At 48.8% G+C, this 13,015-nt stretch overlaps 1 protein-coding gene across 1 annotated transcript in view; it reads left to right on the top strand.

The window, feature by feature from the left end:
• Nucleotides 1-13,015, top strand: part of agap1 (ArfGAP with GTPase domain, ankyrin repeat and PH domain 1) — a 137,849-nt gene that overhangs the window by 22,205 nt on the left and 102,629 nt on the right. Inside the window, exons 4-6 of the mRNA XM_042316930.1 lie at nucleotides 4,858-4,988; nucleotides 8,654-8,809; nucleotides 9,344-9,436. Coding sequence (XP_042172864.1) covers nucleotides 4,858-4,988; nucleotides 8,654-8,809; nucleotides 9,344-9,436 — 380 coding nt within the window. The remainder of the gene's footprint in view (nucleotides 1-4,857; nucleotides 4,989-8,653; nucleotides 8,810-9,343; nucleotides 9,437-13,015) is intronic.

Genomic DNA, 13,015 nt, shown 5'->3' with positions numbered 1-13,015 from the left:
CGGTGTATTTCACACAAAATCATAATGCACAATTGGTAAACAAACTCTTTGACCTGTACCGGAGCACCAAGTCTAGGCCCTAAAAGGCTCCTAAACAGCTGCTACCCCCAAGCCATTAGACTGCTAAACAGTTATTCAAATGGCTACCTGGACTATTTACATTGACCCCCCCTCCCTTTTTCTTTTTACTCTGCTGCTAGTCACTGTTTTATTATCTATGCATAGTTCACTTTACCCCTACATATACACATTACCTCAATTACCTCGTCTAACCAGTACCTCCGCACTTTGACTCGGTAAGAGTACCCCCTGTATATAGCCTCACTATTGTTATTTTTTTTATGACAACTACAATTTTAATTGAATAAAAAATGTTTAAACGAATGACAACAGTGTAGAGCAGTGTTTCTCAAACTAGGGATCTGAACCCCATAAGGGGGTCGCCTGATTTTGAAAATGGGGTCGCAAGAGAAACTCTGAAATACATTTGACAAATTTTGCTTGGTTCATAGAACCGGGGTTACATCAGTAACCTCCGGCAACCACTAGATGTGGTTGTAATAAACAGAGCGGTTTCTGTTTTCTCCTTACAAATGGGGCTCTATCCTTTTGAAAGGTTTAAGCTCCAAAATGTTATGACCCCATCCCTGAAAGATCAGACTCTCAGGAACACGGATCTGTCTCCTGTTACCCTCTACGGTACCCACAAGCCTCATTAGATCAGAGTGGACAAAACCAGGCATTAAATCTACTGTCAAAGCTACTGTCACAGCTACTGTCAGACTGGTTTGTAATAGACTGTCATAGCCCCAATTAAAGAAGTAAACATTGGCTGTTTTTTACGTGGTGGTGTCGTTAAACTCATTTGATCAAAATGGTGAACCCCTGGTGTAGACTATATAAACATACTTATGATACCTGGCTGACTGACTGGTGTTAAAATGCATTAAGTTACCTGATCTGTAGCGGTTAGCTCTGGGCTCTCCTCTCCTCCAGTCTGCCTGGTCTGTAGCAGTTAGCTCTGGGCTCTCCTCTCCTCCAGTCTGCCTGATCTGTAGCAGTTAGCTCTGGGCTCTCCTCTCCTCCAGTCTGCCTGGTCTGTAGCAGTTAGCTCTGGGCTCTCCTCTCCTCCAGTCTGCCTGGTCTGTAGCAGTTAGCTCTGGGCTCTCCTCTCCTCCAGTCTGCCTGGTCTGTAGCAGTTAGCTCTGGGCTCTCTTCCAGTCTGTCTGGTCTGTAGTAGTTAGCTCTGGGCTCTCTTCTCTTCCAGTCTGCCTGGTCTGTAGCAGTTAGCTCTGGGCTCTCTTCCAGTCTGCCTGGTCTGTAGCAGTTAGCTCTGGGCTCTCTTCTCTTCCAGTCTGTCTGGTCTGTAGCAGTTAGCTCTGGGCTCTCCTCTCCTCCAGTCTGCCTGGCCTGTAGCAGTTAGCTCTGGGCTCTCCTCTCCTCCAGTCTGTCTGGTCTGTAGCAGTTAGCTCTGGGCCCTCCTCTTCTCCAGTCTGCCTGGTCTGTAGCAGTTAGCTCTGGGCCCTCCTCTCCTCCAGTCTGCCTGGTCTGTAGCAGTTAGCTCTGGGCTCTCCTCTCCTCCAGTCTGCCTGCTCTGTAGCAGTTAGCTCTGGGCCCTCCTCTCCTCCAGGCTGCCTGGTCTGTAGCAGTTAGCTCTGGGCTCTCCTCTCCTCCAGTCTGCCTGCTCTGTAGCAGTTAGCTCTGGGCCCTCCTCTCCTCCAGGCTGCCTGGTCTGTAGCAGTTAGCTCTGGGCCCTCCTCTCCTCCAGTCTGCCATAAATCTGATCAGAGGGGAGACATTTCCATTAGAATAAATGGCAGCCTCTCAGAGGAGAAGTAAGATTGATGGTTAAAGTTAAATGGTATTAGCCGTGCAGTTTAAATATTTAACCCAGCCTTATCATAACTGTTCTTAACACTTAAAGTAATATACAGCCCAGGCCTGGCTGTGTGTGTGGACCTGTATCACATATATCTTCTACAGATCAGCTCCGTCTAGTCTACTTCACTGTTGTCCAATGGCTGGCTGTTATCCACGGAAGTCTTGTAAAGACAGAGTTACTTCAGGTTGTGTTCAGGGTTGTCGGGTAATTCATTGTGTTTCAGTATTGTGATATGATTTCAAACCATCTCTACTGCATGGAAAGAAGATTTTTGGCATATGCCGGGATCTCCGGTTATCGATTTTGATTGAACAATTGGCTCTGCATTTTACCAGTGTTTGACTACCAGGTTCACGCGATTGAACTGGGGACTGAGTTTTACCACAGAGGCTCAGAGGTTTACTGTAGTGTTAACCACAGAGAGAGCAGATCTAGTTTTACTGTAGTGTTTAACCACAGAGAGAGCAGGTCTAGTTTTACTGTAGTGTTTAACCACAGAGAGAGCAGGTCTAGTTTTACTGTAGTGTTTAACCACAGAGAGAGCAGGTCTAGTTTTACTGTAGTGTTTAACCACAGAGAGCAGTTCTAGTTTTACTGTAGTGTTTAGCCACAGAGAGAGCAGGTCTAGTTTTACTGTAGTGTTTAGCCACAGAGAGAGCAGGTCTAGTTTTACTGTAGTGTTTAGCCACAGAGAGAGCAGGTCTAGTTTTACTGTAGTGTTTAGCCACAGAGAGAGCAGGTCTAGTTTTACTATAGTGTTTAACCACAGAGAGCAGGTCTAGTTGTACTGTAGTGTTTAACCACAGAGAGCAGGTCTAGTTTTACTGTGGTGTTTAACCACAGAGCGCAGGTCTAGTTTTACTGTGGTGTTTAGCCACAGAGAGAGCAGGTCTAGTTGTACTGTAGTGTTTAACCACAGAGAGCAGGTCTAGTTTTACTGTAGTGTTTAACCACAGAGAGAGCAGGTCTAGTTGTACTGTAGTGTTTAACCACAGAGAGAGCAGGTCTAGTTGTACTGTAGTGTTTAACCACAGAGAGAGCAGGTCTAGTTGTACTGTAGTGTTTAACCACAGAGAGAGCAGGTCTAGTTGTACTGTAGTGTTTAACCACAGAGAGAGCAGGTCTAGTTGTAGTGTCTAACCACAGAGAGAGCAGGTCTAGTTGTACTGTAGTGTCTAACCACAGAGAGCAGGTCTCTCCTCCTGCCCTTGGCACGGCCCTCTCACCTGAAGGTAAATGTTTATGACTGGCTCCTCATTAAAACAGAGGCCATTAATGGGCCCAATTAAAACAATGGTTTCATCTCACACCAAATGAAACCCGGCCCTGTTTATTGGGGCTGGGGATAATGGAATCTGAGACTGAGGGAAGAAGGATGTGATGTTAACCCTGTCCTGCCCAAACTAGATGGACACAATGGGATCATCTCTCATAACTTGTCTCTTGATTCTTAACATATATAAGTCCTTGGAAGGAGGATATATTCACAGACATGTTTGTCATTTGTGAGGGATCTTTACTAGTACTACCATGCAGCTTTGTACCCATTTCCAGAAAGTTAAACTCACTCAATAAAAAAGTTAAACTTGGAGAATAGAAGTCTATGAAGTTGCATTTTCTAGTTGTTAGAGTTTGTAAAAGGAGCATTCCCCTCCGTCTGAGAGATGTATATTTGAACAGCTGAACTCCTACGAGGCCCCTCCCCCTACCCTCCGGTGGGCCGGATCAATGGCCTCGATCACCACGGAGATGACGGAACGTTTGAATATCCCTCCCTGATTGGGCCAGAGCGCTGGACCTGGGGATCGATAGGAGGCAGCTGAGAACCCATTGATTGGCATTGCCCTTTTCAATAACACTGATAGCCCGCTCTCTCTCCTCTCTCGCTCCTGTATAATAATTGTGAAATAATCACTGGAGCTGTTAGCAGGTAAGGGGTGTGTGTGGAAGGCGGACAGGGGCTCTGCTGTGGACCAGATAGATAGGAGATTCACAGACAGGGCTGCTGGAGCTGCCTGCGTCAGCATTATGAGGAATAATGGACTGTTCTGGTCTGAACCATTAGCTAGTGTTCTCTCTTCTCTCTCCATTTCTCACTCTCGTTCTCTCTTGTATCCATCTCTTCCTTCGATTAGTTGGTCTAGCTCTCTCTCTCTTCTCTCTCCATTTCTCACTCTCGTTCTCTCTTGTATCCATCTCTTCCTTCGATTAGTTGGTCTAGCTCTCTCTCTCTCTTCTCTCTCCATTTCTCACTCTCGTTCTCTCTTGTATCCATCTCTTCCTTCGATTAGTTGGTCTAGCTCTCTCTCTCTCTTCTCTCTCCATTTCTCACTCTCGTTCTCTCTTGTATCCATCTCTTCCTTCGATTAGTTGGTCTAGCTCTCTCTCTCTTCTCTCTCCATTTCTCACTCTCGTTCTCTCTTGTATCCATCTCTTCCTTCGATTAGTTGGTCTAGCTCTCTCTCTCTTCTCTTTCCATTTCTCACTCTCGTTCTCTCTTGTATCCATCTCTTCCTTCGATTAGTTGGTCTAGCTCTCTCTCTCTTCTCTTTCCATTTCTCACTCTCGTTCTCTCTTGTATCCATCTCTTCCTTCGATTAGTTGGTCTAGCTCTCTCTCTCTTCTCTTTCCATTTCTCACTCTCGTTCTCTCTTGTATCCATCTCTTCCTTCGATTAGTTGGTCTAGCTCTCTCTCTCTTCTCTCTCCATTTCTCACTCTCGTTCTCTCTTGTATCCATCTCTTCCTTCGATTAGTTGGTCTAGCTCTCTCTCTCTTCTCTTTCCATTTCTCACTCTCGTTCTCTCTTGTATCCATCTCTTCCTTCGATTAGTTGGTCTAGCTCTCTCTCTCTCTTCTCTCTCCATTTCTCTTTGTTTTATTTTCTCTCTTTTTTCTATTAGGTTGTCTAGCCCGCTATGTGTCTCCGTTGGGAGAAGAGACCCTCTGAATGATGACTGTGTTGTGTTGTTGCAGTGGCCCAGAAGATCGTGGCGACCAGGAAGAAGCAGCAGCTGTCCATTGGTCCGTGCAAGTCCCTCCCCAACTCCCCTAGCCACTCCTCTGTGTGTTCTGCACAGGTGGCAGCAGCAGTACACATCAGCCAGGTAGGTACACACACACACACACAAATACATTTACCGACAGACACAATTTACTGACACACAAACAAAATGGCCACATTGAGGTTCTTGACTACATTCCCTTGTCCATATTTGTTCTTCCTCCCTCTTCCTCTGTCAGCGTTGTGCTGTAAGATGCTTCTCCCAGCAGCAGCAGCATCTCTTTTACCATGCACACACACACACACACCGTCTACCACCCTGTCGTGTCTTCGATCCACACACACACACCGTCTACCACCCTGTCGTGTCTTCGATCCACACACACACACACACCGTCTACCACCCTGTCGTGTCTTAGATCCACACACACACACACACCGTCTACCACCCGTCGTGTCTTCGATCCACACACACACACACCGTCTACCACCCTGTCGTGTCTTTGATCCACACACACACACACCGTTTACCACCCTGTCGTGTCTTCGATCCACCCTGTCGTGTCTTCGATCCACACACACACCGTTTACCACCCTGTCGTGTCTTCGATCCACACACACACACCGTCTACCACCCTGTCGTGTCTTCGATCCACACACACACACACACCGTCTACCACCCGTTGTGTCTTCGATCCACACACACACACACACCGTCTACCACCCTGTCGTGTCTTCGATCCACACACACACACACACACCACACCGTCTACCACCCTGTCGTGTCTTCGATCCACACACACACACCGTTTACCACCCTGTCGTGTGTTCGATCCACACACACACACACACACACACACACCGTCTACCACCCTGTCGTGTCTTCGACTGTGTCGTGTGTTCGATCACACACACACACATCACACACACACACACACCGTTTACCAACCTGTCGTGTGTTCGATCCACACACACACACACCGTTTACCAACCTGTCGTGTCTTCGATCCACACACACACACACACCATTTACCACACTGTAGTGTTTTCGATCCACAGCACTCAGTCCCCCATCGATTTGTCATTAAGCCAGCATCATTCAGCTTGTCTCCGTAGCCCAGCTCATCCCCTGAGAATCAGGGTTGTTTTCACAAAGTAACAGTACTTTCCTGATGCAGAATGGCCCTCAGTGTGTCTTCAATGCTACCCATAATCCTCTCCCAAGCTGGGGCTCTTGTTGTACAGTAGAGTGTTAAGGAATCTAGGAGGAATGGTAGAGGTTATGAGTGACACAGATCTAGTGTATTTTATTATGAAGAGGAGATACTGTACCAGCTGTATACTAGTGTAGTGTCTGTTATTATGAAGAGGGGATGCTGTATACTAGTGTAGTGTCTGTTATTATGAAGAGGGGACGCCGGTGTAGTGTCTGTTATTATGAAGAGGGATGCCGTACTAGTGTAGTGTCTGTTATTATGAAGAGGGGATGCTGTAGTGTCTGTTGTTATTATGAAGAGGGGATGCTGTATACTAGTGTAGTGTCTGTTATTATGAAGTGTAGGGTTATTATGATGCTGTATACTAGTGTAGTGTCTGTTATTATGAAGAGGGGATGCTGTACCAGCTGTATACTAGTGTAGTGTCTGTTATTATGTCTGTTAAGAAGGGGATACTAGTGTAGTGTCTGTTATTACTAGTGTAGTGTCTGTTATTATGAAGAGGGGATACTGTCTGTGTAGTGTCTGTTATTATGAAGAGGGGACGCTGTATACTAGTGTAGTGTCTGTTATTATGAAGAGGGGATGCTGTGCTGTATACTAGTGTAGTGTCTGTTATTATGAAGAGGGGTGTAGTGTCTGTTATTATGAAGAGGGGACTGCTGTATACTAGTGTAGTGTCTGTTATTATGAAGAGGGTGCTGTATACTAGTGTAGTGTCTGTTATTATGAAGAGGGGTGCTGTATACTAGTGTAGTGTCTGTTATTATGAAGAGGGGACGCTGTATACTGTATACTAGTGTAGTGTCTGTTATTATGAAGAGGGGAAGAGGGGACGCTGTATACTAGTGTAGTGTCTGTTATTATGAAGAGGGGACGCTGTGCTGTATACTAGTGTAGTGTCTGTTATTATGAAGAGGGGACGCTGTATACTAGTGTAGTGTCTGTTATTATGAAGAGGGGGACGCTGCTGTATACTAGTGTAGTGTCTGTTATTATGAAGAGGGGGTGCTGTATACTAGCTGTATACTAGTGTAGTGTCTGTTATTATGAAGAGGGGGTGAATGAAGGGACGCTGTACGCTGTATACTAGTGTAGTGTCTGTTATTATGAAGAGGGGACGCTGTATACTAGTGTAGTGTCTGTTATTATGAAGAGGGGACGCTGTACTAGTGTAGTGTCTGTTATACTAGTGTAGTGTCTGTTATTATGAAGAGGGGACGCTGTATACTAGTGTAGTGTCTGTTATTATGAAGAGGGGTATACTAGTGTAGTGTCTGTTATTGTATACTAGTGTAGTGTCTGTTATTATGAAGAGGGGGACGCTGCCAGCTGTATACTAGTGTAGTGTCTGTTATTATGAAGAGGGGACTGTATACTAGTGTAGTGTCTGTTATTATGAAGAGGGGACGCCGTATACTAGTGTAGTGTCTGTTATTATGAAGAGGGGACGCTGTACCAGCTGTATACTAGTGTAGTGTCTGTTATTATGAAGAGGGGGTGCTGTATACTAGTGTAGTGTCTGTTATTATGAAGAGGGGGTGCTGTATACTAGTGTAGTGTCTGTTATTATGAAGAGGTGCTGTATACTAGTGTAGTGTCTGTTATTATGAAGAGGGGTACCAGCTGTATACTAGTGTAGTGTAGTGTCTGTTATTAGTGAAGAGGGGACGCTGTACCAGCTGTATACTAGTGTAGTGTCTGTTATTGTAGTGAAGAAGGGGGTGCTGTATACTAGTGTAGTGTCTGTTATTATGAAGAGGGGACGCTGTAGTGTAGTGTCTGTTATTATGAAGAGGGGACTAGTGTAGTGTCTGTTATTATGAAGAGGGGCTGTACCAGCTGTATACTAGTGTAGTGTCTGTTATTATGAAGAGGGGACGCTGTATACTAGTGTAGTGTCTGTTATTATGAAGAGGGGTACCAGCTGTATACTAGTGTAGTGTCTGTTATTATGAAGAGGGGACGCTGTACCAGCTGTATACTAGTGTAGTGTCTGTTATTATGAAGAGGGGCTGTACCAGCTGTACTAGCTGTATTATGAAGAGGGGACTGTAGTGTAGTGTCTGTTATTATGAAGAGGGGACGCTGTACCAGCTGTATACTAGTGTAGTGTCTGTTATTATGAAGAGGGGACGCTGTACCAGCTGTATACTAGTGTAGTGTCTGTTATTATGAAGAGGGGACGCTGTACCAGCTGTATACTAGTGTAGTGTCTGTTATTATGAAGAGGGGACGCTGTACCAGCTGTATACTAGTGTAGTGTCTGTTATTATGAAGAGGGGACGCTGTACCAGCTGTATACTAGTGTAGTGTCTGTTATTATGAAGAGGGGACGCTGTACCAGCTGTATACTAGTGTAGTGTCTGTTATTATGAAGAGGGGACGCTGTACCAGCTGTATGTTCAACTTTCTCTCTTTCTCACTATCACACTTTTTTATATTGTTCTGTCTCTTTCTCTCTGTTTATTCTCATCCATAATACACTCCTTCTTTCTGAACTAAGTTAGTGTTACCAACACAGTACATAGAAGTGTGTGTGTCTCTGTAGCAGACCAGTAATGGCGGCAGCCTGAGTGACTACTCCTCGTCAGTACCCTCCACCCCCAGCACCAGTCAGAAGGAGCTACGCATCGACGTCCCCCAGACCACCAACACCCCCACGCCCGTCCGCAAGCAGTCCAAACGCCGCTCCAACCTCTTCACTGTGAGCCCAGATACACACACACACACACACACAGGACATCTACTTCTTCACTGTGAGCCCAGATACACACACACACAGGACATCTTCTTCTTCACTGTGAGCCCAGATACACACTCACACACAGGACATCTACTTCTTCACTGTTGACTATGTATTATTAGATGTTCAAATGATGGATGTTAAATACATACAAAATGATCTAAAGGACTTTTAAATGGTAAATGGCTTAGTGAGAATCTACGGGCCACAGGGAAGGTTGTATGTGACCACCTTCTAGAATGTACAGACACATGCATCATGTCCACTTCCCAGTTCCTTAGCAACTTAGAGAGAGGTCAACAACTGGGTCAAGTTGACTCATAGACACAATAATAACCCCAGTCACCTCTAGCAGCCATTAGACGAGCCCTGTTATGTGGAGACTAGAAGAGGTCTGTAACAGACCTTAGTTCAGGCTCCTCGTTCAGACACTTTAGAGGGCCTAACTCAGGGCCTCTGTAACCCCTACTTGTTCTCCTATCTCCTTCTCCACAGTCTCGGAAGGCCAGCGAGCCAGACAGGGACAAGAAAGGACTGGAGGGCCGAGCGGACAGCATTGGAAGCGGCCGTGCTATTCCAATTAAGCAGGTATGATCAGATCTGGCCCTCGCCTGGCCAGCCGGCTGCTACGGGGATAATTAGGGTCCGGCAGCGCCGTATTGCTGATTTCCCGGAGAACGAGGGCTGCCTGTGATCAGAGCGTGAAGCCCAGACACAGCCAGGCTCTCTCCGTTTGATGCCTTCTCCTTGATTAACAGCGAAAGCACACACTTGACATCAATTAGAGTTGGGGGTCCTCCTGGGTATTGAAATGAGATCATTAGTATAAGGAGCGGGACGGGATTTCACTCTCACTTTCTTTCACTCTCCCCTCTGTCCCCCCCACTGCCCCCATCCCTCTCTCCTTGTCCAAAAAGAAAGAGGGGAGAGATGGTGAGAGGGAGAAGAGGCTGGCTAATGAAGTGCAGTCTGCCGGCTGGCATATGGTCCTCCACTTCCCTCTTCCTCTACGTGCTTTTCAAAGCCCTGCCTTTTCCTGTGTGGCTGTGTAGCCGAGCGCTTTGATTGGGGCATCGGCGGGGGGTGGGGGGGTAGGTAGGGAGGTGGAGAGGAAGGGGAGGGGTATCAAACCAGAGTGCTCAAGAGCCCCCCCTCACCCCACTGTAATTGTGGAGAGATTGTTTGAGTTGGCCTTAATTTGTCGCAAACAAGCATGGAGCGAACCATGGAGGGGGGGGGGCATCTCCTGTGAGCAGCTTCAACTGGAGTATAAGGAAATCAGCCAATTAGCATGTGCTAATCACGGCCTCTCATATCAGCACGGAGGCCTCGTTTGTAATCCACTAATGAACAAATTGCATCTCTGATTAGGGGCCTCCTTTCAACGACGCGCTGCATTTGTTAGCAGCGCCGCGGTAGTTGTTAGTGCCGGGGCCGTGTCGCGCAGCTCGTCGAGGGAGACCGTGTCTCTGTGGTGCTGCTGCGCAAGGAGGCCCCCGCTGGGGCAGCACAGCAGAGAGCAGAGTAAATTGTCTTGTCCCCTCAATCAGGGATGACATGATGTTTACTTGTGAGATGTTTACATGTATCCCCATACTCCCCACAGGAAGGAAATATCACTTTGAAGTAGCAACGGGGTCCTGTGTTATTCCCCAGCCGTCCAGTTAGCATGGACATCATAGCCTCTGATAGTGTTGCTCCTCTCTAAACTCTGATGGGAGCCTCTCATCAATCAGGATGGTCTATTAGTCACATAACCCAGTCTGCCATTCAGTCCTGTCTATATGTAGACAGTATAGCAGCAGAGCTTCATGTAATTGACCTATGCATCCTATCTATGGTTAGCAGTGGTTTTAGTCTGCGTTGTGGCGGTAAACGGGGGAGGACGTGGAACTGGGAGGTGACTCAGAGGAGAGAGCCCAGGCACATACTCATTATGGTTTTTGAGCAGCAGAACAGAACACAGCTGTGTGTGTGTGTGTGTGTGTGTGTGTGTGTGTGTGTGTGTGTGTGTGTGTGTGTGTGTGTGTGTGTGTGTGTGTGTGTGTGTGTGTGTGTGTGTGTGTGAGAGAGAGAGAGCTTATCTCTGTGGAAACGACAATGACGATGTTGTGCTTTCTATAAGGATCAATGTTGAACTACTTGTCAAACATTTCTCATGTGATTAAGATGGATTGGATGAGCTGCGACACAGTGCCAGATATGTATGTATGTTCTCCTGTCCCTGTAGAAGAGCCTCTCTCTCACTCACACGTCGTCTCTGTCTGTCTGGCAGAAGTAGAATCCTCCTGGGTCCAGCCACTCAATTTGCATAACTCCTGTCAAGTCAGTGGCTGATAATGATGTCCAAATGAAGAGGGCCACATACACATGTCACTGGTGGCAGATGGGAGGTGTGGCGTTAGCTGTGTGTGTGTGTCTGTGTCTGTGTGTGTGTGGATGAGTGTTTTAGAAAGATGACGTAGACCAACAGTCTTAAAGAACCCTCTATCATCGTATGGGTTCGGCTGTGTCCTCTGTTGAGTCGCCCATTGTTTCCCCAACATGAGACATGGTGAGCCAGGCCCGGCACGACCACACACCCTCAGCCCACCTGACAGCTGCCAGCCCCAGACAGACCGAGGTTGGAGAGTAACACGTAGCCAGGAGCGCTCCGAGGCATCGGGCCACTGTGTAACATGTAGCAGGGAGCGCTCCGAGGCATCGGGCCACTGTGTAACACGTAGCAGGGAGCGCTCCGAGGCATCGGGCCACTGTGTAACACGTAGCAGGGAGCGCTCCGAGGCATCGGGCCACTGTGTAACACGTAGCCAGGAGCGCTCCGAGGCATCGGGCCACTGTGTAACACGTAGCCAGGAGCGCTCCGAGGCATCGGGCCACTGTGTAACACGTAGCCAGGAGCGCTCCGAGGCATCGGGCCACTGTGTAACACGTAGCCAGGGAGCGCTCCGAGGCATCGGGCCACTGTGTAACATGTAGCAGGGAGCGCTCCGAGGCATCGGGCCACTGTGTAACATGTAGCCAGGAGCGCTCCGAGGCATCGGGCCACTGTGTAACATGTAGCAGGGAGCGCTCCGAGGCATCGGGCCACTGTGTAACACGTAGCAGGGAGCGCTCCGAGGCATCGGGCCACTGTGTAACACGTAGCAGGGAGCGCTCCGAGGCATCGGGCCACTGTGTAACACGTAGCAGGGAGCGCTCCGAGGCATCGGGCCACTGTGTAACACGTAGCCAGCAGGCAGCGCTCCGCTCCGAGGCATCGGGCCACTGTGTAACACGTAGCAGGAGCGCTCCGAGGCATCGGGCCACTGTGTAACACGTAGCAGGAGCGCTCCGAGGCATCGGGCCACTGTGTAACACGTAGCCAGGAGCGCTCCGAGGCATCGGGCCACTGTGTAACACATGTAGCCACTGGTAACATGTAGCAGGGAGCGCTCCGAGGCATCGGGCCACTGTGTAACACGTAGCCAGGAGCGCTCCGAGGCATCGGGCCACTGTGTAACACGTAGCAGGGAGCGCTCCGAGGCATCGGGCCACTGTGTAACACGGGCCACTGTAGCAGGAGCGCTCCGAGGCATCGGGCCACTGTGTAACACGTAGCCAGGAGCGCTCCGAGGCATCGGGCCACTGTGTAACACGTAGCAGGAGCGCTCCGAGGCATCGGGCCACTGTGTAACATGTAGCAGGTCGCGCTCCGAGGCATCGGGCCACTGTGTAACATGTAGCAGGTCGCGCTCCGAGGCATCGGGCCACTGTGTAACACGTAGCAGGGAGCGCTCCGAGGCATCGGGCCACTGTGTAACATGTAGCAGGTCGCGCTCGGGCGTGTAGGCAGGGAGCGCTCCGAGGCATCGGGCCACTGTGTAACACGTAGCAGGTCGCGCTCCGAGGCATCGGGCCACTGTGTAACACGTAGCAGGGAGCGCTCCGAGGCATCGGGCCACTGTGTAACACGTAGCAGGAGCGCTCCGAGGCATCGGGCCACTGTGTAACACGTAGCCAGGAGCGCTCCGAGGCATCGGGCCACTGTGTAACACGTAGCAGGTCGCGCTCCGAGGCATCGGGCCACTGTGTAACACGTAGCAGGTCGTCCGCATCGGGCCAGGTAGCGCTCCGAGGCATCGGGCCACTGTGTAACACGTAGCAGGGAGCGCTCCGAGGCATCGG

The sequence above is a fragment of the Oncorhynchus tshawytscha genome, unplaced genomic scaffold (genome assembly GCF_018296145.1).
Source record: "Oncorhynchus tshawytscha isolate Ot180627B unplaced genomic scaffold, Otsh_v2.0 Un_contig_6966_pilon_pilon, whole genome shotgun sequence".
NCBI lineage: Eukaryota > Metazoa > Chordata > Actinopteri > Salmoniformes > Salmonidae > Oncorhynchus > Oncorhynchus tshawytscha.
Note: the sequence above shows the minus strand (reverse complement) of the source record. Positions and strands in the feature narration are given on the sequence as shown.